General features: G+C 36.4%; 3 protein-coding genes across 3 annotated transcripts; 2 read left to right on the top strand and 1 right to left on the bottom strand.

Moving 5' to 3' along the window:
• Window positions 1-10484: 10484 nt before the first annotated feature.
• LOC112715019 (uncharacterized) lies at window positions 10485-13176 on the top strand. Its single transcript, XM_025766747.3, has 4 exons — window positions 10485-10552; window positions 10682-11140; window positions 11480-11556; window positions 12777-13176. Exons 3-4 carry the CDS (start codon window positions 11510-11512, stop codon window positions 13009-13011), a joined length of 282 nt encoding a protein of 93 aa, XP_025622532.1. The 5' UTR covers window positions 10485-10552; window positions 10682-11140; window positions 11480-11509; the 3' UTR covers window positions 13012-13176.
• Window positions 13177-20082: 6906 nt separating this feature from the next.
• On the top strand, window positions 20083-24497 carry LOC112715016 (65-kDa microtubule-associated protein 8). The gene is made up of 11 exons (XM_025766745.3): window positions 20083-20465; window positions 20567-20770; window positions 21236-21487; window positions 21585-21797; window positions 22140-22295; window positions 22398-22557; window positions 22662-22813; window positions 22904-22991; window positions 23068-23141; window positions 23762-23836; window positions 23957-24497. Exons 1-11 carry the CDS (start codon window positions 20382-20384, stop codon window positions 24284-24286), a joined length of 1788 nt encoding a protein of 595 aa, XP_025622530.1. The 5' UTR covers window positions 20083-20381; the 3' UTR covers window positions 24287-24497.
• A 369-nt stretch (window positions 24498-24866) lies between these two features.
• Window positions 24867-25796, bottom strand: LOC112715018 (uncharacterized). The gene has a single exon (XM_025766746.3). The coding sequence runs from the start codon at window positions 25725-25727 to the stop codon at window positions 25059-25061; it is 669 nt and encodes a 222-aa protein (XP_025622531.1). The 5' UTR covers window positions 25728-25796; the 3' UTR covers window positions 24867-25058.
• Between the last annotated feature and the right edge of the window lie 77 nt (window positions 25797-25873).

Here is a 25873-nt window from a genome sequence, read left to right as displayed (position 1 = left end):
TCTCACCACAGCTCATACTCTCTACTGTGACAACCAAATTACTTGCCTTCTTGCTGCAAATCCAATTTTACACAGCAAATCTAAGCATTTTGAGCTAGATCTTCACTTTGTGAGGGACCAAGTTACACATAAGAAACTATTTGTCACTAATATTCCTTCCTCAGATCAGGTGGCTGACATATTTACCAAGCCACTATCGATGCCTCTCTTTTCCAAATTTTGTGGCAAACTTCGTGTGTGTTCATCCCCTACACTCAGTTTGAGGGGGGCTGTCAAGGATCAAGATCAAGAAGCTACAGATCTTGGTTAACTATGTGTAGTTGAGTCAATAACTGAAATTCTGTTACAAGATTCAGTTACACAATATGTCTTTATAAATAAACAATCCCTTGTACATAAAGAAGAGAAGAGAGTTTAATACATGATAGTTCATTCTGATTTTCTCTCAATTCACTTCTTCTCTGTTCTTCTCGCTGCATTCTACAATTTCATTTTCTACATAATCAACTTTACTACTCTTATCCATGGTTCTAAAAACCGAACCGGACTGATCGGTTCAACCAGAATAACCGAAAACCAATCACTTAGCTAGTCCGGATAAGGCCAGAAACCGCTTGACAAAAAACCGGTGAAAACCGGTTGAATCGGCGGTTAACCGGTGAACCAGAAAAACCGTCCAATTTTTTAGCAGTTTTTCGATTTGAAAACCCCTTCAAAACAGCGCCGTTTTTTGCCTTAAAAAATAAAACAAAGCCCAGACCCCCACCAAAAGTCCAATACTCCCACTCATCTCCTCTCATCTCTTTCTCAAAAAATCAAAGTTGAAAGAACAGATGGAAATCTTAATGTACTAGCCGCCGCACCCACCACAACCATTGGAGCCGCCGCACCTACCGCAGCCCCACAACCCCGCGAAACCCACAGACACTGGATCTCCTATGCTCAAACGTGCTTTCTCACTGTTCGCCGGTGTCGCGCCGTGGAAGCTCTGTCGTCGTCGCAGGAGCTGTGTCGTTGTCGTAGGAAGCTCCGTCACCGTCCTAGGAAGCTGTGTCGCTGTTGTAGGAAGCTCCCTCGCCGTCGCGTGGAAGCTCTGTGGCCGTCACCATATCCCCTGTTCAAGCGCTCTCTTTCTATGTGTTCGTCGGTGTGGCCGTCTCCTTTGTCGTCGCCGTCACTCCCCTTCCTCTTCGTTGCTGGGAAGTAGTAAGCACTCTGACTCTCTGAGTGTTGATGCAGGTCCCAATCTTCATATTTGCAAATCACTTCACTCGAAAGCTTTTATGAAAATTTTAAGACAAATATGATTACAATTGGCATCAAAATTTTCATTATTTCTAAAATTGTGAATGAGTACATAGTCTCTTATTTTATGAAACTGGAATAATCCTGTTGATTGTTGATTTATGATTCTAGAATGATTTTCTAAAATGATGATGATGTTGTTACTGATATATTGTTGGCTTGTTGTTGATTTTTTGATGATTACTCATTAGTGATGATTAGTGGCTTTGTTTAATTCTAAATTGGAGTTGGATTTAGTTGAGTTACTAGATTTAATTCTGAGTTGCTGAGTTAATAATATTGATTTTGTTGATGTTTGCTTATTCTGAAATGTTGATTTTCTGAAATGAGGATGATGTTGTTGCTGATTTTCTGATGATTACTAATTAGTGATAATTAGTTCTTGTGGGTAGTTGAATTTTGTTAATTTTTTTTGGTGTAGAACATTAGGTGCAATTTTGAATTTTATTAGGTTAGAAAAGATCAAATTTAAATATTTGAAACTATATATTAAATTTTTAATTAATATTTAATTAAACCGGTTGAATTCTGATCGAACTAATAAACTAATAAACCAGTTATTTTATCGGTTCATTGACCAGTTCGATTTTCGCAACCTTGCTCTTATCAGAAACTTTACACACTCTTATAATTGTATGAATGCAATTTTTTTTCATAAAAAAAGTGCAACTAAACACAAATTTATTTGTATATTCATCTTTTTACGTGATTGATATGATTATATAAAAAAGTATTTTTAATTTGAATATTCTAACAGAAAAAATTTTAATTTTTAACCAAATTTAATCTAATATGGTGTAACTATAAACTATTGATGCCATTCATATTATTCATTATTGCCATGCTTTGTCTCATACATGCATAACCATTGGTCCACTGCATCCGGTAAGCTTATACATCCATACATTATCCATACATAAATGATTAAAATATTTAAAATAATTATTATATTTATTTAATAAAATTAAAAAATTATAATTTTTTGTATATAATTAATAATAGTTTAATAAAATTATTCATATAAAAAAAATTCACTACAAAAATACTAAAATTTAAAAATAAAAAATCTAAAAATACGTATAAAAAATAATTTTGTAATAATTTAATTATTTTATTTGTAAAAATTTTTGTTTATTAAAGTGTAAAAAATAAGATTAAAATGAGTAGGATTAAGAAATATAAAAAATTTAATATTATAAAAAAATTTATATAAAGACTAATTTGATCAATTTTTAAATTAAGAATAAAAACAATTTATATGTGTATTTTCAAGAATTAATTTTATTATAAATAAATTTATGACATATCAAATGACACGTGTCATACTAAGTGTTACTAACTTGATACGTCAACCAATTATCTTAAGATACGTGAGATTAACCCACTACGTCATCATGTCACGTTGTCACATGGCATTTATTAACGTAACACATTATCATTTAATAGACGGAATGACCAATTTGACTTATATATTTTTTTTAAGGACTAATATGACTAAAAAAATCATTTAAAGACCAATTTAAAAAATAAATAATCTAAAAAACGAATTTCACTGTTAACCCATAATCATTCTTTTCTATTTGTCTCACATACGATCATCAAGTTCTTTTCGTCTCTTGCATTAACAAATTTCAAAATTTAAATTTTGAATTGGAAATTAATTGTCTTTTTATCATTTATCTATCTTATTGATACCAAAAATAATTTCTTTTGTCTTCATCTATTTTTTTTGGATGAACAGCTTAATTAAGTTTTTTTTTGAAAAAATAACTTAAACAATAAATGTTTATATTAAAAATAGGTTATAAATAAGTTATTTTGTGTTTGAGTTTTTAATTCTAAAAATATTTTTTTTAAGAAAAAATGTGATAAACAACTTTTTTATTATGAGAGAAGTAATTTTTTTAATTTCTCAATAAATAGATTCTTAGAAACCTATAATTTAATTTTAAAAATTACACCAAACATTAATACTACTATTTTTATATGTCAAAACTCAATAAAATTGCTTTTAAAACTTTTCAAAGGGACCATTTGTGCCTTTTATTCCTTATTATTTTTTTTTATATTTAATATGCAAATTTTACAGAAATTATTTTCTATATGGAAACATAGGTGGTGTATTGGCCCGATATGGGTGAGAGGGGTGTTTTGCGGGAGGATGGTGTCAGGGGCAACACGCCGGGGGCGTGATGGCTGAGCACGGCCAGCCACGTGGCGAAACTCTGGCAACACGTTGGAAGCGTGATGAAATAGCGAGAAGACAGTTGTCTGGCAACACGGGGGGAGAAGCTGTGTATTCCGTGAAGCTTGCTGAGTTCCGAGGTGTGCAGCTTCACGGGGGGGCGTGTAGCAGGCCTGCCTGCATGCAGGGAACACCCCCCTCCCCGGTAACCAGCGCCCATCTCCCCTATATATTCATGTTCTTCCTCCATTGAAGAACAGAGAGTGTGCCATCAAAACTTGAAGCAAGATAGGAAAAAAAAAGGCAGTGTGAGCCGTGTGTTTGAGTGAGTGTGAGTGTTAAAATAGAATGTGGGTAGTTTGAATAATAGAAGTGGAAGTGAAGGTGTAATCAGTTGGGGTACTTATAAAAAAAAAACTGTAGAAATATAAAAAAAATGGTACGTAATTATGCGGCGCCTGAAGATCATATTATCAACTATTTGGAGCATCCAATTTATGTAAGTTGATAAAATTTAATTTTTTATATGCTGACGTTTTTTAAATATTGTTGTTGTTGTTAATATTTTATAAATTTAAAGAAAAAGGTCCATTTTATTTTATATTTTATGACTATGTTAGAAAAAATTTGAATCTGTAAAATATAATTATATTTTTTTTGTATGTAAATTTTTTTAGTATTATCGTATATTTTTTTTTCTGATTTTTGAATATATAAATTTTGTTATCATTATTAATGAAAGTAATGCATAAATAATAAATATTTGAAGTTTTTAAGATAAAATAATTTTCGGTATTTTTAAAAGATTAATAAGAATAAATAGATACATACATTGTATGAAGAATCGGCTCTGTACACTTTCATTGAAAAAATATGAATGGAGGAGATACGTATTTTGACAAATAAATAAATAAATGATATTAAAAATATTATTTATTTATGTAAAAAAAAAGAATTATATATATATATATATATATTTATTTATTATAAAAAATGCTTGACAGTAAACAAAAAAAATATGTAGCTTAGTGAATAAAACTATTTACAAATATTTATTTATTTATTTTAATTCAATAATATGTATAACCTATTTAAACTAACATTTTTTTAATGCAGCCTAACAGAAATTTGATGGTGCGTAAATTGGATCCGCCACAGACGTGGAATCCGATGGTGGAAAACTACCTACGCGCTACGGGATTTTACCACGTCTCTAAAATTGGGGTAATACGTGGATTTCACCCGCTATTAGCTGCTCTGGTCGAAAGGTGGAGGCCAGAGACTCACACCTTCGTGTTGCCGGTGGCTGAGGTTACAGTGACATTTGAAGATGTTGCTTATATATTTGGCCTACCCATTGACGGCGAGGCTGTGAGTGGATGGACAGATAGTAGTGGTGACTTCGTGCAAAGCCAGAGCCACGCGATATTCGGTCGAGAGCCAGAAGTCAGTAGTTCTTCAAAATCCTATATAAAGCTGGGTTGGGTAAGACGTGTCAGAGACGCGGAGCCGTTAGACACTGAGGATTCTGTGAGGCGATATGTCAGATGTCATATCTTCTGTTTGTTGGGGTCGACATTATTCACGGATAAGTCGACCGCATACGCCCACGCGAAGTATCTACCACTGCTTCGAGATTTCGACCGGATCCATACTTATAGTTGGGGGTCAGCATGTCTTGCACATCTTTATAGGGCATTGTGCCGTGCATCACGGTTTGATACGAAGGAGATGGATGGACCTCTTAATTTGTTGTTTGTTTGGGCTTGGGAACGAATGCCTTGTATTGCGCCTGTACTGAGGAACACCCTTCCACCCGCTGAGATACCAGTTGCAAAGAGGTAATAATTATTATTTTAGTCATGTGTTATATTCACGATGTATGTTTGATTAAGGGTTACATATGTAAATTTTTCCAATGAATTATGTTTCAAGTGGAGTCATTCGGCGCGCACCACAGCGTGGTCATCGAACACCGTAGTGACATTTAGGCATCATATAGACTATATGCAGGAGGTAAACATTTATGGTTCTTGTGAATTCTATTTCCAAATATTAACGTTACGCTTCTGCAAACGAATTATGATTGGCAGTTTGAGTGGCGGTCGTACGCCGGATTGGTCATACCCGACGATCTACACGGACACCTTGATGTGTGTGACACCGTTGCTCCGTTGTTGTCGTTTGAGTGCATCGAATGGCACCCTGTGGACCGAGTGATGCGTCAGTTTGGGTATGCACAACCTCCCCCGCAAGAAGCAAGGGAGATTCCAGTAGACCTGCATTGCATGGCTCTTCGCGGAGTACAGCTTCATGACTGGACAGTTATTCATGGGGCATGGATAGGAGAGTGGGACAACAGGCAAAACACTCGGCGGCGGGATCTACACCCCCTTCCGACTTGGGATTTTAGTCCGACCGCGGAGTATCGGGATTGGTACGTGCGCTCATATGGGCATCTGCTGAGATTGTCGGGGTACGTTCCTCAGGATCCACATCCACCTGGACCACAGCCACCTGCCCCACAGGAGTTCGTTCCTCAGCAGCCACAGCCACATCAGCATGCAGTCTTTGAACCGTTTCCATATTATGTACCACAGCCACCGGAGCACAGTCATGGTAGTCACCACTCTCAGGGCAGCCACCAACATCAGGGCAGCCACCACTCTCAGGGCAGCCACCACCATCAGGGCAGCCACCACCCTTAGGGCAGCCACCACTCTCAGCAGCCTATGCTTACGATTCCTTCCGGTCATGATTGGTTTGAGTTCTCTGTTGGTGGTCACGGAGATCAGCAGCAACAGAATTGGGCCAATGCTAGTTTGGGTGGTTGGTCAGATTTTAGCGCCATGCATTCGCCGTCGGCGTCGGCCGCTCCACATAGGGCATCAGTAGGTGCGAGCCATGGTTTGCAGGGTCATGGTAACGACCCCTCATCAGCGACTGCGTCATGTGACAGTGGTTTCCTTCGGCGGGATTACACAGTTGTTGATGACTACAACCCAGGTGCATCAGCTCCGACAGAGGCAGGTGGGTCCTCTACTCCGGCAGAGGCAGGTGGGTCGGTTGATCCGGCAGAGGAAGGTGGTTTGGCAGCTCTAGGTCACCCGTATGACCTACGGACAGAGCGAAATCTACCTGATAGGTATACTCCGTCGCGGTTCGGTCAGGGCATCATGGGTAAGGGACAGCATTGGATGGCTGGAAAGAAGTGAGATTGGATTTAGGGTTTTTAGATTTAATTGTAACAATTAAGCTAATGTAATTCGTATGTTCAGTATGTTGACCTATGTAAAACGTAGTTAACGTTTCCTATGTTTACTTCACGAAAGCAGAAAATGATAATATCAAAAATACAAATATGACTAGTATGAAATTTAAAAATACAAAGACGACTTGTATGAAATTTAAAAATACTAACACGACTAGTTTGAAGTTTAAAAATTCAAACACGACTGCTAAACAATTTAAAGATACAAACACCACTACTAAGAAATTTAAAAATAAACACAAGACTAATAAGAAATTTAAAAATACAAACACAACTACCAGGAAATTTAAAAATAAACACACGACTACTAAGAAATTTAAAAATACAAACACGAAAAAAATAAACGTCATTCACCCCCACCACTCGGTCCAGCACGCTGAGGACATCGACTCCGACTATGACCCTGAGCACCACAGAGACGGCATACCCGAGGACCACGCATGTCGCGTGAATCCATCTCGTTCAAGTACCGGGTCAATTTGGGGCGACCTTTCGATGTTCGTCTCAAGGCGGGATTAGCGACCAATGTGGGTCCCTCATATGCGGGCCATGTCTCGGGATCACCTAACGGTGTAAACTCAAATTTATATACCTTACGAATCTCTGTCATCTTGTACACGTCATGCACATACAGCTGCCAATCGAGACGCTGGTTAGCACAACAAGCAATAACATGGCGACAAGGTAGTCATTCTACCTGAAAGTGCCCGCAGTCACAAGTCCGTTGCGCAAGGTCAACAACTGACACCTTCCCGCTAGCCATGTCGCGCACCTCAAACACCTCATTTCGTCTATCAAACCGGTGCACTACTATATTCCCAGCCTGTTTCATATTTGCCTCTATCCGCTGTTGTGCAAATACGGAGTAAGTAAACCCAGCCCGCCTGCGTTTGTGAGCCTCGGCACTCTTCCGTGTAAAAAGTTCATTTAACCGATAATATGTTGCTCGGACCAACGCCAGCACAAGTAGATTACGGGCACCCTTCAACACTGAGTTAATGCACTCGACAAGGTTGGTCGTCATATGGCCCCATCGATGCCCCTCGTCGAATGCCAACACCCAATGTCTGAGTCCAATGGCATCGCACCACCTGGCATATGCCTCGCCTCGCTCTTCCAGCCTCTTATAGTTGATGTTGTACTCCTCCACCGTTCTTGAATACCCAATGTTGACAACAAGCTTCTGCAAGTGAGGGACTTTGAATGCTCTTAGGAAGTTGCTGCCGATGTGCCTTATACAAAACATCCACCATGCTCTTGGAGGTTGCCAGTCATCTCCGGAATGATTTACTGCTGCCCGAATTGCCTCATGCCGATTTGAAATCATACCCACACCGTCTTTTCTGACAACATGCATTCGCAGATTTCTGAGAAAGAAGTGCCACACATCAGCTGTCTCCCCTTCCACCAGCGCAAAAGCTATAGGCACAATGTTCTGGTTCCCATCTTGTGCAACAGCGACCAGGAGTGTTCCTTTGTATTTTTCGTATAAGTGTGTGCCGTCCACCTGAACTAGAGGCTTGCAATGCCTAAATGCCCTAACGCATGGATTGAAGCTCCAAAATACGCGATGAAGTATTTTTACACCTTGTGCCTCCTCATTCCCGTTGTACAGTGGGCGTGTTTCTATTTGCACAACTGACCCAGGTATCTTCTGAACCATGACCGAGAGCCACCATGGCAAGGCTTGGTACGAATCCTCCCAACCACCAAAAACCTTCGCTATGGACTTCTGCTTTGCCAACCAAGCCTTTCGGTAACTGATGGTATAGTTGAACCTTGACTGGACTTCCGCTATTATAGATTTCACCTTGATTGACGGGTCAGTCTCGACTAACGGCATTATACTATCAGCAACGGTATCCGAGTCCAACTTGGAATGATCCTGTGAAATCGCTCCCATTGTGCACGTGTGCCTTCCATTGTATCTGCGTATCTCCCAACAATCTTTTTTCCGTATCAAGCTGGCTCGGATAAGCCAATCGCACCCACGCCCATACATCTTGCATTTTGCATAGAAGGTCTGTGGCTCAGACTCATACACATCGTAGTCAACTCCTCTAACGATAGTGTATCTTCTAATTGCAGCAACCACCGACTTCCTGGAACTGTATTCCATTACAATCCGGAACTCTCCGTCCTCAGGATCAGCAACGCCTATAGAAAGCGGAAAATCATCGTTCACTAATCATTCCAAACGTATCAATTACCAAAAACGTATTATTCATGCATGACGTACCTATGTTTGCATATTCCGGAAATTCCGGTGCATGCATGGCGTCGAGATCCAACTCACGCATGAATGGTGGCACGTCCATCGGTTGACTGCTCGAGGGATGAAGCACTATATTCTCCGTTGCTGTCTCAACTCCCACATCACCATCCTCGTCTTCATCGCCGGCTTCGTAAGTGGCTTCGAAGTCCTCTTCACTGTCACTATTCATTCCCTCGTACACTGCAGCTCTATCATCCTCTATATCTAAAACATTTTGAATCCCTTCTGTCTCTACGCTTTCAAACTCAACATATAGCTCAATCTGTGGCTGTCGCATCTGAGTCTGCCGGTAAATTTGAAACATATTCTGCATACTCCCTTCGTTAGTGATTGGCATGGTGTCAAACTGTATTAGACCACCAAAAACTACAACTGGATTCCGGTACAAAATTCTGCTCACTCTCATTAACGTACCGTTCTGAAGCTCCATTAACGTCATGGTGCATGGAACCGCAAACGAAAATGGATTCTGACAGACAAACCTCATGCCCTCACGAGTATTGCGTATTATTTCACCGTTGCGATACACCACCAAGTTTGCGGTACCCTCCATTGCACTCCTAACACTCACAAAACACTCAAAGAACACTCACATACTCTTCCTCAAATGAAAATGCAGCCCAGCACTGCCTATATATAGATGAGAGCATTCACCACGCCTGCCCCGTGCTGCCCGTCACAGCCAATCAAATGTCGCCACGTGTCAGCACGCCCCTGCGTGCTGAGTCAGCACGCCTCCCACGTGCTAGGGCCAACTCAGCACGCCCCCCCGTGCTGAGTCAACACGCCCCCGGCGTGATTCTGCCACGTCAGCACGCCCCCCCGTGCTGAGTCAACACGCCCCCGGCGTGTTTCGAGCTCCGGCCAACAACGTAACGCCACGTCTCTTCACGTCCCCTGCGTGTAGCAGGCAACACGCCCCCTGCGTGTTGACCTTGTATTACAGACGTCCATAACACAGTAATACACATGGTTCTCCCATTACTAGCCAAATCACCATCAGCTTTTCCATAAGCAAATTCTTGAGCCCAAATTTTACCGTTTTAAAGTTTAAATTTTGAATTCAAAGATGATTTTATTTCTATATATTTCTTTCCATTATCCTCAAACTTTATTTTTTTTCCCTCTCTTGCATTTTCTCCTCAGCTGCACAAGCGCTTCTTCAACATGGTGGCATATCTCGGAATCAAGAACACGAACACGGTACTCTTACCCTTCGTTTGAATTCTTAATGCACCCATTAAATCAAACGAAATACATGTAATGAAGCTCTTAAGATTTTGATTCCATATTTGGAGGTGATAAAGCCTAACCCTTCAAAAAGTTTAAGCCCTTTAACAAATTCGCTAGTTCACTTGCGATATCTCGGATCTTAGTTATTTTTTTAGTTCCTCTACTTTTTTCTGTTTCAACTTTTAACTACACTTGATGTTGTTTGCATAGGAAGATAGCAACAAAAGAGGATTCGATTGACAATGAAGTTTATGGAGGCGACATGCACACCACGACGATGATGGTAATCTTCATTTATCATCTAATGAGATTGCATTATGGAAAATGACATTTGTCTCATTTGCTTGGATATCTTCCACCAAAGAAAAATTTCTCATGAATTATCCCCTTTGTTACATTTTGTTTTTGTCAGGACCCGGCCCACAACCTAGCCTAGATCCAAGAAAGCTGGATATCCAAACGGAAACCCGACCCAGCATTCAACAGAAGGCTTCCCTCTCCATGTTGCAAAGTGCAAACATGAGCTCGACCAAACCCTAATTCACTTTCTCATTCATCACTCACATTATCTACTCTCATCACTCATCACTTTTGTATTCTCCTTCTCCCACACACTCAAGACTCACACAGCGTCCACCATTCACAATTCCTCAATCTCCTGCCGTCCGCGATTAACTGCGGCTGGAACTCCGCCGTCCTCATTTCACCGCGCCTCGAGCTCCGCCGTGCACGATTCACTGCGCCTCAAGCTCCGTTGTCTCTCCGTCTTGAGGATCACCGCCTTCGTCTGACCAGCGTCGCAGCCGACCCGCCGTCCTGTTCTCCGAGCTCTGTGGTTTCGCCGTCCTCTTCTATAGCCCTCTCCTTCGTGGTACCATTTTCTGCTTCTGTATTTTTTTTTTCATGTAAACCTGACAATAGTTCTTCAGAGAGTGCTGAAATTTGCATAGAAGGAAAAGAAGAAAAAAAAAACCAAAAGTTAGTTTTCCATAGAAAAGGAATCCTTGCCATTTCATCTTCTGTTTCCTTCTTCCTTGAATATTGCAGTTGTTAAGACAGTATAATAATTATTAGATTAATGACACCATCAGAATTTAAAAGTCTGGTTTGAAGAAAAATTTTCTGCTCTAAGGGAAGGGAAAAGGAAAATTGTGAATGCAATGGAAAAAAAAGTAACTATATATTAATAGATTTGATAATTTATGTCCAGATCAACGCTGCAAAACCTATCACAGGAAAAATGGCAAATGAAGAAGTGAAGCATCTCGAAGACTGCTCTGTTTCCAAGTAATTAAGCCCCATCTCATCTTTTCTGTTATGTGACATTTCTCTTTGTTTTTGATACAATGATCACATTTTGGTGTTTTCTCATGTTTTCAATATTTAGAGAAACCTCTCTTAACAGATATCTAGTGTGTGTGAGAAAGTTGTGCTCAGATTTCATAGTCTACTAATGGTCGAGTAGAGGGACTGTTATTGGAAATGACATTAGTAACCCATTTGTTTATTACCTTGGTGATTAAAATGGTAAAAACTTTTTATGTTTCTTGTCCCTAACTCCCTATTACTCCCACTCTTGTGACATAAGGGAATAAACTTTTCTGGTCCACCAAGGATAACTAGCAACGCAATAAATAATGAAATGTTGACAATTCTTCAAGGAACTAATGCCTAGGAACACTAAGAGTATAGGGTAGACTGAAGCTTCAGTTAGAGTTGTATGTTAGAGTGGCATTCACATAAAAATCTAAAGGTGATGGAGTGGGGTTCTACACGTTGTCTGGGGGTTAAGGTGTTCAAAAAATTTCCTTGATATTACTATGTCATTTAGTAGGGGGTTTTAAATATCATTAGGCATGCAATCTTATTACTTGTTATGCCATTTAGATTGAAATGCTTTTATTCATAGTTTACAGTAAGACACTTCGGTACCATTTGATTCATGTAACCAACTTCGTTTAGCATGAAAAGACTTTGATTTTTTTGTTTATGATTACACCATACTATCAAATTGATGCATACTGAACTTGCCAATGCAGTGTCAAAAATATGAATAGCTATATTTTCTGATGAAGTTAGGGTTTAATTCAAATCACAATGCTCGTTGTCATGTTCACTCTATTTCTGTGGATTTGCATCAATCCGCTGAAACAACTACTTAGAGGAATACTTTTGGGGCCATTGATGATTCTTCACTGCTGCAATGGCATTTTTATCCCCTTGGTTACTCCCTAACTGATTCCAATCTCCTTTCTATATATCTCTTTGCTTTGTAGTTGTTAGGTGATTCCATGAGCAACCATGAATTGTAGTGAGGCTGGTACCTTGGTGCATCTTCTAAATGGTTTTAGTCTCACTGTTCCCTAGTATAGAAAGATTATCAATAATATTCCTCTTTTTGGCAAAGTTTCTTTTGTTCACTCGTTACTGTTTGGTTTTCTAGATTTTCTGCATGCATCTTTCGAAAATATTTATTCAAAAATGTTACTGAAATGGAATGTTTTAAGTGCATTGGGCACTTGGGTATTCTCAGTGGCAGGAGCTCTGCTGGCGATTCCGGTGGGGATAAAGCGCAAATCTCTGGCACCCCTTGTATTCTTTGGCACTACTGGTACTATGCTGGATATTATTATGGGAATTAGTGCTTGCGAAAGGGAACATGCGGAGCGCCAAATGAAGTTGATAGAAGCTCAAAGAGCTGCAACCGACACTTCTTTGGTGGAGGCAAACACGGATTCATAGTCAGTATATATCTTTCTAAGTTGTCAAATTTGTTTGGTTTATTGTAACAAACCAAATGCACTTCGCTGGTGGTCCATGGTCAAATGTTCTAATTGATGCTTTTGGAATTTTACCTTTAAGATATGTAAATTAAAGCAGGTTAATAAGAAAGCATTTCTTTGCCCATTTATAAATTGCATAAATGTTTGGTTTTCTTTTACCAGTATTAGATAATGGTAATGGAAAAACGACCTTATTGGATTCTTTGTAAACTCAGTGAGGCGAACGATTAAGCGTAGCAGTATACATTTATTTTATAAAGGGTCATCTTTTTAGACTTAAATGACGATTTGAGTTCATAGATATGAGCTGGTTCCAGTTGCATAATATAATTCCAAACCCATCATCCTTATTTAAGTTGAGAGCAACAAGGATTTCAAATTTGAGAATAATTGAACCATAACTATACCGTCACATCCAGAATACTGTATCTTAATATTCAAAGACATTACATTGCGAAGAAGGGAGCCATTGCAGAGATGAATCTTGTGCTCCAAGAGGTTTTGTGCTTTTTGTTGTACAAGAGAAGAGGAAATGGATCTCCGTATACTATTTTCACCAAATTTTTTTAATTATGCATAGTTTCTAATAATTTATTTTAGATAAATCGCATAGCATAAGAAAATAGGGACAAATCATATATGAAAATTCAACATGAAAGAATCCACATTCTGAAATAAGTACATTATTAATTAACTATGTAAGTAAAGCATCCAAACTTAATTCTAAAATGGTGATTGCTATAGTGTTTAAAATTGTTTGTCTAACTTAGAAAAAGTTTAAAAATTAATATTTAAATTTAAAAGTATAAAAGTAAATAATAATTAAATATTTAAAATTTATTATAAAAAATAAGTTAGACAAAAGTTAAGTATCAAATTATAGACACCATAAAATTCGCTTTCTAAAATATACGGAAGGTAAATCAATGATATTCTATATGCAATCCTAAGAAATGTAGTTCAAAAAGTATTACAATAATGTTGCAAGTACCCTTAATTATACGCAATTAGCTAATTAAAATTGGAATAATACCAACCTTTTAGACTGAAAGACGTATCATAGGTAATTTTAAAAGCAGGATCCTAAAAATGAGCTAAATCCATAAGGCGAGACTTAATATATATGATGAAGAATTCCTGAAGATGTATCAAAAGTGCATAAATTGTAGTGATTTATCAATCACATGTTTCAAGTTTTATTGATAGTAGATAAATTTCTGGCATGATTATAGGCAGAACTAGATGTGAATACAGAGGTGTGACCGAATCCGAACAAAATTCATGCTTGTAATTTTACTATTCTTATCTTTCATTTAATTATAATTTATATTTTAAAATGATGTGAAAAATACAAGTCCTTATTAGTATTTAAAATCTATTTGCAAGCTCTTGAAAAATATTAGTACAAATCTATTTATGATTTATTTAATCTAACATATGTTTATTGAATTTATCATTACTTTTATATATTCAATCTATCTCCTCTTAAATATTTTGTATTTTTTTTATGAATAAATGTGATATGTAGTTAAGAAGTTATTTTCATAATTTTAAAGCCAAAAGACAGAATTACAGTCTTGTCATATTCAAAAATTTGATTACTAGAAAAAATTATATTATACTGACTTAAATTAGTAACGAAATTAATTATTTGTGTCTGTGATAGCACATGATTAAATGTCAATGCAAAATTATATAAATTAAATTCTTTCACTTTTTAGAAGTTTTTTTCCACAATCACATATTTAATTATTTATCAACAAATTATATGATTTTTTTTTAGATATCCAAGTTATTTTTATATATTAAAAACGATATGCTTCAAAAAAATGTTTGTGTAAATAATTGTATTAAAAAAATTATTATATTAAACTAATACTCAATAGACACAAGAAAAAAACTTATACTCAATAAAAGTGATTGTTTAAGAATGTTACAATATGATTTTTATTTAAAAAAATTACTAAATCGTAAATATTATTTTTATTCTCGATATCAATATATAATTACCACGTCAACATCTTAATTAACAGTGTTAATACTTAAGAGTATAATTGAATTATATTGAAATATTATGGTCAAAATTAAACATATTAAATATTAAAATTATTTTTAAAATTTTTTAAAATATTAAAAACAAAAAATATACTTTATCATAATATAAAAAAATAACACATATACATTACACTCGCAGAACTTTTTGTGGACAATGGGGGCATAATTCCCCAAACATTTTGTAAAATATTTAGTAATAGTATTATATATAACATAACAAGCTCATTCCACTAAAGTATTATGTAATAATTTAAGGACTTTTTTTTATATAAATAAATATATGAAAAACTTTATTTTCAAAAATACGCATATATTGAAATATTGTCTGAAATACGTATGACCAACTCAAGAGCGTTGCCCACGAAATAGAGTTATCCATCGACTTATCTCGGCACCCACAAAATGAAAGGGATAGCTGCACGCTCCAATTCACCTGCGACAAGCAAACACAAAATGGGGGGACAGCCATTTAGTGGCTGCCATCCACGAAATGGAAAAACCAAGGGCGACGGACACGAATTGGTGCACTTCTTGTGTACCGCCCATGAATTGGGATTATAATTTGCTTATATAATGTGTGTCTGGATTACAGTTCATAAACGGAAGTTTGCATAAAATTGATTTTGCAAATTTGATTGTTGATAAAAAGTAAGTTTGTAATAAAGTGATTTATGTTTGGTAATTTTTGTATCAAAATGGATTATATTAAAATAAATGTTGTTTGGTTTATACCGTTCAAAACCACTTTTAGATAAAAAATTACTAAAATAGACATCAATTTAAATAATTTTTTTATATTATCCTATCATTTTAATTAATTTAGATATTTAAATAGATCTTATTACTTAATTTTATAATAAAATTAATATTTACTTACTAAAATAAAAATAACATATAAAAATAGACAAAATATATTTTTAAATAAAAATAAAAAATATAACTTTTAGATATATATATTTATATATGTAAAAGAATATTTAATCAAATATGTTACATTTTTTAAGTATTAACGTAAAAATGTTACTTTAGTATTTTTTTTACATCGTACTCTTACTCTAATACTCTTAGTAATCTTATTCTTAATATTAATTTGGAATCCAACTTGGAATCCAACGTTTATGATAAACATAAATCACTTTAACACAAACTTACTTTTTATCAAAATCAAATTTACAAAATCAATTTTATGTAAATTACCGTTTATAAACTGTAATCCAAACACACATTATATAGGCAAATTATGGTCCCAATTCGTGGCGGTGCACTAGAAGTGCACCAATTCGTGTCCGCCGCCCCTGATTTTTCCATTTCGTGGATGGCAGCCACTAAATGGATGTCCCCTCATTTCGTGTCTGCCCCAGGTGAATTGGAGCCTGCAGCTGTCCCCTCCATTTCGTGGGCGCCGAGAGTGAGTTAATGGGCAACTCCATTTTGTGGGCGATGCCCTTGAGTTGGTCATACGACAATATTTCAATCCATGCGTATTCCTGGAATAAAGTTTTTCATATGTTTATTTATATAAAAAAGCCACAATTTAAGTGTACATGTGTTTAACTCTTCACACATTCATTTAATACTTATTTTAATTCGAATTCGGCTATGGAGCCAATTGAATATTTGTACAATGTGTATAATAGGTTATTTATTTAACTCAATATGAGTTAAAAAATAAATATTCAGAGTAACATACTACTAATTTCTTAAATATATTACATTCATACTATCCAGAATAACCATCCAGATACCAGGGATAATAAACATCTGATATCCAACTGAATCGAACATCCCTAAACCCCATTATACATATTATACAGATACTCCATTGCTCCATATACTTTCTCTTTTAATTCAACATGATGGACTATTGGACTACCTGAAAAAGATCATCATAATCATAATCATTACAATAACTGATTTAATAATCATTATTAAAAATTTTAAATCACTTAAAATTTGAAAAGTAGCCTTTTAAGATATTTTATAATAGGAAAAACTACCAAAAATACCCATGAAGTTTACGAACGCTGACAAAAGTACCCATAAACTAAGGAAATTAAGGCTGTACCCATGAAAGATGGATTCCGTATGACAAAAGTATCCAAATCCTAAATTTTTGTTGATTTTTTAATAAAATTCCTAAATTACCCTACATTCAACCTCAACTCACTTTTTCAACCTTTCATAACCCAATCTGTACCAACCCTTGCCATGGAGTCCGAAACTACTCCAAAAACAAACCAGACCGAAATCAATGGTAGTGGTGGTAGTGGTGGAGGATTGGACCTCAACCGATTCACTCATAAGTTTACAATCCATACCCAGACCAAATCAATCAAACACAAAAAATTACTCAACATATAAAAATTTTCAAATTTATTCATCCAATTTCAATTCACTTTAGCAAAATTAGAAGTAGAAACAGCCATCAACCATAAAAAACCAACAAATCTATTCATCAAATTTGAAATTTATTTCAGCAAAAATCAGAAATAGAAGTAGCCATGAACCTGATCTTCTATAAATCAATCTCAATCTTCATAAAAAATAGAAGTAGATTTAAAAAAAATAGAACAATATCATTTTAGTAGTAACTAAATCAATTTCTGAAAAGAAGAAAAATAAAATAAAAATGTTTAAAAAAAGAAATACCTTTTCTTCGCCGGCTGTAACATTGTCAATGGCAGAACCTCCATCCACAACGCCACCTCCCTTTCTTCTTTGATTTCTCTTTACCGAACCCTCTTCCTGCATGCAAGAGCATCACGACCACTCTCTCTTCTCAAGCGTGTGACGATGGTATTCTCCTCTGCTGGGTCAGGCGCGCCACAATGACATTCTCCTCGGCTGCAACAGGTGCGCCACGGCGATATTCTCCTCAGGTTGGGTCACAAGCGCGCGATGAAGATGTTGTAGTCACCTTAAGAGTGAAAGGGAGAAGACTCTGTGAGGGTTTTTGAGAGAGGGATAAGTGAGGCGAGAGGAAGAAGTGAGAAGAGAGGGAGTGACGGTAGAATGGGGTAAGGGTGGGGTAGTTTGGAAATTTTATTAAAAAATCAATAAAAATTTAGGATTTGGATACTTTTGTCATACGAAATACATCTTTCATGGGTACAGCATTAATTTCCTTAGTTTATGGGTACTTTTGTCCGCGTTTGTAAACTTCATGGGTACTTTTGGTAGTTTTTTCAATTTAAAAATATATTTAAACCTCTGACCTCTTCAAAATTTGGACATATCGATTCCTGAATCTAATTTGTCCAATTTTAAAAACTTTCTTATGTGTGCATCCATATCAATTACAACGGGAGTCACGTTTGATTTTTCTGTTGAGTCTGACAGACCCAAGTAAACATGAAAGATCAATATGTCTAAGTTTTGAAAAGGTCAGAGAGTTAAATGTATTTTCAAATCCTCAAAAACTTAAATGTTTGTGGATCAAAAAGTCAATGACCTATTTGTCCTTTTCTCTTACAATAATTTATTTATTGTGGTATTTATAAAATTTTGTTTTTATATAATATTATTATGTATTTTACTATTTTTGATATTAAAATTTTTGGCCCCTCAAACGAATTTCTCAAGCTCCACCACTATATATACTCTAAACTCCATTCTCCTGTGCAAGGTGTCTTAAAAAGTCCATGTATGCACTATTATAACAATAGTTTATGTTTATGCATTCTTTCTTCCTTTGCAAGGCATGTCTCAGCTTTTATCTTTTATACTGCTATACTGGAACAGGGTGGAACGTTTTATTCAATAAAAGAAAATTTCATAGCAACTCGAAAATCAAATTCCTCGCTGTTTTCATTGCACCTAAAACTACATTTATTTAATTTTTTTAAAAGAAAAAAAATTCAAGACACGTGATAATGATGTCCTACTAAATTCGATCTCACTTCTGGAAAGGAAACTTGCAACAGAAATAATCAAATAATCAACATTAGAAAGCAGCATCATCCATTGAGGAAATTAATTGGTACAATTGATAAAAGTTTTGAAGGCAATTACTCATGTATCATCCGGAAATTAGAGAATAAATTACATTTTTTATATTATCACATAAAAATCTAATTGTACACGTATTTAATATGTGAAATAAATATTCTATATATTTTATTTAAATATAAAAAATCATATTTGAATTAAATTTTAGATAATTAACTTATTCCAGAGGATATTCATTGCGTACTTCATGAACTAAAAGCTTATTTTATCAAAACTTTAAGTATGTGTCGGCTTATTTTATCAAAACTTTAAGTATGTGTCGAATTAGTTAAACGTAACAGGTCAAAGACTAATTCGTCGTCGTGGATCTGAGCTCTATTTAAAGGTCTACCGCTGGCCAATAGGTTGATGCATGCACAATGCGGGATTCGTCGCGGATCAATGGGTTGCTATAGGCACAAGACAAGATTCGAACCTCCGACACTTGCTTAAGCGGACGAGTGAGCTGACCACTCAACCAATTCAAGTTGGTTATAATTATTTCATATGTTAAAAGTATACAAAATAGACCTATTATATAATAATAATATATGATAGAAAATTATCTTCTAGTTTTGAAAAATACCGAAACAATTACCAAGTTTAAAATACATGCGAAAAACGCAATTAAGAAAAATGAGAATTCATTTGATATATAATTTATAAATAGTTTAATAAATATTTACTAAATTTGGAGAAATGTCCTAACTTTAATAGATATAAAATTGCATCCGCCTAAATGTTTCTTTGATAAAAAGAAATAAAAGAGGCATCGAATACAGAAAGCAGAAAATAAGTGTTTTATGTTTGTCTATCCCAATCAGGATCAGCATCAAAAAATATATATTTGATAATGATAGATAACGTAGGAATCAAGTCCTACAAAATAGAAGAGCTATACTTGAAGAAACATGGTGCAAGACACACATCACATCTAGCACATCTAACTAAGGAACCCTATCAATTTTAGGTTCTAAAATGAAAGAGACAGTTATATTGTACTTTGCAATTGGAATAATAAAAAGAGGGAGGGAAAAAGTTAAAGTTTGTAGGATCAAATGTGGCCGAGTCTGATTCTTGAAACAAAAGCTTACATTACCCACCTCTGCCACCCTTGTCTTTTAAGCTAAAACTCATACCAAATGGTAAACACTCTCTTCCACTGACACCAAAACCTCTTTTCTTCCCCAATCATTCTTCTGTGTTTTTTCCCTCTTCATTCAGAGGTATACTACTCAGTAGTATCTGAGTTCCTTCTACACTGGAACGGTGCCACCAAAAACAAAAATGGGTTCAGTCCAGACACCAATAGGGATGAGAAATTCTGCAATATTAGAAACTTCATGTGGATTCTTGTTGCAGGAACTGCAGGCAAGAGCCTCCTTCACACTCATTTCACACATTGAATGTCTTGAATCTTCTGTCACATTCCATTATTCATGTTATTTTTCCTCGATTTTGAATGACTTTAGATAATATGGGACGAAGTCGGAGAAGACAAATTCGAGAGGGAGAAGGTTCTGCTGGATTTGGAGCAAGAGTGCCTCGAGGTCTACAGACGAAAAGTCGACAAAGCAAATATATCCAGAGCACATCTGCACCAAGAATTGGCCGAGGCCGAGGCTGAATTTACACACCTTTTGTTGTCTCTTGGTGAAAGATCTCTACCTGGACGGGTACCTATTCCACTTAGCTTTCTCCAGTTAGTATACATAAACAATTAGAACTAGAAATCATAACAAGCAAATTAGACCATTTTCATATATCTTGAAGTAAAGTGAGCCAATTAGTACCTTCTTTTTTTTTTTTTTTTTTTTCACTTAATGCTTATGAGACTTACTAATCTAGAAACAGTTATGCTTCCAACTGTCTCATTATTCATAGTAGATACGAATTTGATAATTGTCATAAGACTATCATGCAAGATTGAGCTATAGATTATTAGATTATAGGATCATATAGTCATTATATAGTCTCTGATACCATGTTATGTAGCAATTAAGTAGATACACACAAATAGTTTTATGCCAGAGTGCATTGTTTGTTAAATGTGACTAATGAGAAATGACAAATGTGTATGCTTCAACAAGACATGAACTATCACTGTAGACTCTTCATTGATGAGATTACTAACTGAACAGCCAGAAAAAAGGGCGGGAACACTAAAAGAGCAGCTAGATTCGATCACTCCAGCACTCCGAGAGATGCGTCTGAGGAAGGAAGAGAGGCTAAACCAGTTCCGAGCGGTGCAGGGGCAAATTCAAAAGATTTCTGCAGAAATTGCAGGTAATTCAGATAACGCAACATCAATCATTGTAGTAAACGAGAATGATCTTTCACTAAAAAGACTTGAGGAGTATCAGAACGAGTTGCAAAGGCTCTACAATGAGAAGGTACCTAGCAGCAGTTATTTTCCTTCCCTGCCATTTAAGAAGTTAGTATTTTACAAACTAGACTTTTTCATCTTGCTTATTGCAATTACATTTGAAGAATGAAAGACTCCAGCAAGTGGAGAAATACATAGACGTAATATACAGCCTGTCCACAATCTTGGGAAAAGATTCCTCAGCGATCATCATGGAAGTTCACCCAAGCTTGAATGATTTGTGTGGGATAACAAAGAATATAAGTGACAAAATCCTGGATAAACTTGACACCACAGTAGAGTCCCTTTATGAAGAAAAGAAAACCCGACTTGACAAGGTGAAACTAATAAAACTGTTGTTGTATCTTTATTTTGGGCATATATGAAATATGTTAAATTTATCTCCATCCCAAGGAGTTATACCAGTCACTAATGAACTAAGAAAAGCCTTTAATCTCATCTTATAACAGTTACATAGTTATTTGAATTTATTTTGTAATTAGAAATGAGTGAAATGACTCTTGACTTGGGGTGCAAAATTATAAAACATTCAGTATACATTGACTCTTAGTTGAGAAAATTTTGTATTTAGTCCAACCTGTTGAGATGCCAGCCAGTCTAAAACAAATATTAGGTCTTAAAGCCTCAGGTATTGCATTTTTAACTTGAATGTTTTGCAGCTTCACCATTTAGGGAAAGAACTGTTGAATCTATGGAATCTTATGGATGTACCATACAATGACCGACAACCTTTTTCACACGTAATCAATTTGTTATCAGTCTCATCTTCAGAAGTATCTGATCCAGGAAGTCTTACTCTAGAAATAGTGCAGCAGGTATGTATCTAAGTTTATCCCCAGAATATCAGAAACTCAGATATTTAAATGGTGGAAAATAAAAATGGAACTAATAGAAGAATCTTTTTTTCATTATTCAAGACTGAAGCTGAAGTCAAGAGACTGGATCAACTAAAAGCAAGCAAGATGAAAGAGTTATTCCAGAAGAAACGGGAGGAACTGGAATTAATATGCAAGAAATCACATGTGGAGATACCTTCACAGACAGAGATGAAGAATATCATTAACCTTATAAACTCAGGTGACTGTAAGTCTGTAATTAATGAATGTGTGTTCCTTTGCAAACAAAATTAAGTGCCTATCTAAAATTAAACAGTCCTAGAAAGTGACATAGATGTGAAAAAGGGGAGATTGACCATTCCAATCTCCTCATGAGTATGGATGAACAGATATCAAGAGCAAAAGAAGAGGCTGCTAGCAGGAAGGCTATAATGGAGAAGGTGGAGAAGTGGATGTTAGCACGTGATGAAGAACGCTGGCTAGAAGAATATAGCACGGTTAGAATTTTCATTTCAATCAATCTTCATAACTATGGCTAAGGAATAAATATCTCTATTATATGTTTCACAATCCAAGTGTATTATCAGGATGAGAATCGATACTCAGTCAGCAGAGGAGCTCACAAAAACTTGAGACGTGCTGAACGTGCCCGTATAATGGTCAGCAAAATGCCAGGTATATAGACAACAATAAGATTTGCACTAATTGGAAGCAAACTCAAATACTTACATAATATGGATGCTTTTTACAGCTTTGGTAGATTTGATAATTAAAATGGCCAGATCTTGGGAAGAAGAACGAAATAAAGTTTTCTTGTATGATCAGGTCAGCTATCCTACATTCTAAAACACTATTCTTATACTAGAAAAGATGCATCTGAAAAGTATATATTACACAGTCTAATTGAGTTATGGAATAGTGAGAAGCATTTTAAAATTTACAGAACAGGTAGCATCCAAAGAAAGGCAAAACAAGTATTGCAAGAATATATATTGATGCATGTGTAAAAGTAGATTCAAATTTAGGACCTAATCTTAGAAGAAAGGTTGGCCAATGTTAAATGTGTGACACTTAAGCATAGTATTAGAAACATCTGGGCAGAGGATAGGCACAATTGTGAGTCCTCTAGATATTTGAGAAAAGTGTGAAGTTGCAAAATGTGTTTTACAGTTAATCAAGTAATGGCATAACCGTCTATAGATAAATTTTCAAGAAACACCCAACAGAGTAACAAAAAGCACACCAGCAGCACACAAGATGATAACAAAAAACTTAAAGAATTGCAAGAAACAAATCATATTATACAGTTCTAGCTTCAGTTATGTTGACCAATGATTTGAGCATTCTTACACTGGCACAGTTTACTTTCTCATTGCGATGCTTTTTCTAGTATGGTTCCATTCGTTTTTACGTTGATCATAGCTGGCAAAATAATATCTGTGTAGGTACCTCTAATGGAAATGTTGGAAGAGTATAACATGCTAAAAAGGGAAAAAGAGGAGGAAAAGAAAAGACAGCAGGTTGGTATCATACACCGGTTTTAAACAGATACTAATTTCTATATCACCTTATGTTGTTCAAGAAATAACTATGCCATATTCATCAAATTCTTGGCTCCTCTAATAATTTTTGGGTTTTAGCCATGGGAAAAGAAGAAGGTCCAGAGTCAAGTAGCAGTTGAGCGAGATAATATGTATGCATCAAGACCAAGCACCAGCAGTAGACGTATTCCAAATAAAAGCTGTAACGGAGGTCTAGACAGTCCTATGCCAGTGAACAGAAGGCTTCCCATCAGTATCCATCAATTCAGATCAAACAGCATAAATTCAGGAAATCAAGCTATATCCTTCATTAATGATGGAAGGAAGATGCAAAGAAGAAGGATGTTTGGTGAACCTGGCATTCCTCCTCATTCAAGAGACGAGGCATCTTCTGTGATATCAACACATTCTGGACCATTTTCTCCTTAAATTTTCTTTATTTGAAACATAATTTGAGTGAAAAGCACCTGTAGAAAGCATGGTTTACAATAAAACTGTCACCAACCTGCAAAAGAATAAATATGAACTCATCATGTATATAGGACTTTTTTTTTTTTGTATTTATCTCTTTGCACTTGCGTTTCCTAAATGAGTGAGACCTTGTTAGTTGTATACCTGTATACAGATTAAATTCTTCGTCCATTGCTTTGTTTGTAACTTTGCTTCAAGTGTGCTAAGCTGCTGCTAGGTCCCCAACAAAAAGTGAAATCATTTTTCAGGTTTGCAGATCCAAGTGGAAGACTTGAATTGGATATTGACAAGAAAACCATATACAGCAGTTGATTATAAGCTGCTCTAAAAAATCGAAGCTGATACAAACACACAATTTACAGTTTGAATAGAAATAACAACTTGACATTGTAAATGCATGATAATCATAAAAAACAGTTTCGCGGATCCTAATGATAACGTGTAAACCAAAGAGCAAAGTTACTAGTTCATTGAAACAAAACAAATCGTCAAAAAGAAGAAAATCAAGTAAGCCCTACATGGATAAAGATATAGGCAATACAGAAAGAAAGGAATTACCCTTAATCAGCTTGAAAATTAGAATCACATGTCGCTATCGATGTACAAAAAACCTAAATTGCAGAGAAATCAAAGACCTGGCTGCAATCTTTAATTAATCTCTTTTCTTTTCGTTCCTCATTTTTAAATTTTTTCCTTTTTTCCAAATAGTATAACTATAAACAAACTCAACCTAACACTCATCTACGTGAACTGCCGCTTCAGCTTCGGCAGCAACTTCAGCTCCGGCGTCAGCTTCAGCTCCAGTAGCTTGGGCCTCAGAATCAGCTTCGGGAGCAGTTTTAGCTTCAGCATCAGCTTCCGCAGAAGGCTCCGCTTCAGGATCTTCCACAGGAGCAGCTTGGGCTTCAGAATCAGCTTCGGGAGCATCTTTAGCTTCAGCATCAGCTTCCGCAGGAGCTTCGGCTTCAGGATCTGCCACGGGAGCAACTTGGACTTCAGGCTTCCGGAAGAACTGATCGATGCGACGAGTGCCGGCAGGTGCGGGCTTATCAGCTTTTCTCCGGTCGGCGGCGGTGGAAGGAGGGAGATTTTTGGGCTGAGAAGGCAGAGGGAGCGAGTCGAGGAGGAAATCGCTGCTAGGTTGGTGCCTCTTGACTGCGACCCGAAGGTGGTCAATGGTAACCGTTTTGCGCTTCTTCTCGATGGCCACGCGCGCCGATTTCTCAGCCAGGAAGTGGAGAAACAACTCGGTGGAGCGCGACACCAGGAACAGCGCTTCTCCGCTCACCCTATTCACATCCTTGTCTAGTCTCATTATTTTCTTCACCCGACCCGTCGGGAATTCGGGTCGGGATGACTCCGCGTTTTCTTGAATCTGAACTTCTTCTTCCTCCGCCATATCCAGATACTCCACCCACGACTGCGATTCTATTTTCACTCTCCCTCTCTTTCATTTTGTAAGGGTTTCGAATTGGCGGGAATTGAGTGGGCATGTGGGTATTATCGTAATTCGAGCTCCTTTTCTTCTTCCCTGGGCCCTGGCTG

Source organism: Arachis hypogaea, chromosome 10 (genome assembly GCF_003086295.3).
Source record: "Arachis hypogaea cultivar Tifrunner chromosome 10, arahy.Tifrunner.gnm2.J5K5, whole genome shotgun sequence".
Lineage (NCBI taxonomy): Eukaryota > Viridiplantae > Streptophyta > Magnoliopsida > Fabales > Fabaceae > Arachis > Arachis hypogaea.
Note: the sequence above shows the minus strand (reverse complement) of the source record. Positions and strands in the feature narration are given on the sequence as shown.

Coding starts and splice junctions, on each gene's coding strand:
- LOC112715019 (XM_025766747.3), top strand. CDS start 11,510: ATGGCAAATGAAGAAGTGAAGCATCTCGAAGACTGCTCTGTTTCCAA. Junction 11,557..12,776: donor GAAGACTGCTCTGTTTCCAA/GTAATTAAGCCC, acceptor GAATGTTTTAAG/TGCATTGGGCACTTGGGTAT.
- LOC112715016 (XM_025766745.3), top strand. CDS start 20,382: ATGGGTTCAGTCCAGACACCAATAGGGATGAGAAATTCTGCAATATTA. Junction 21,488..21,584: donor AAAGGCTCTACAATGAGAAG/GTACCTAGCAGC, acceptor TTACATTTGAAG/AATGAAAGACTCCAGCAAGT. Junction 21,798..22,139: donor AGAAAACCCGACTTGACAAG/GTGAAACTAATA, acceptor AATGTTTTGCAG/CTTCACCATTTAGGGAAAGA.
- LOC112715018 (XM_025766746.3), bottom strand. CDS start 25,727: ATGGCGGAGGAAGAAGAAGTTCAGATTCAAGAAAACGCGGAGTCATCC.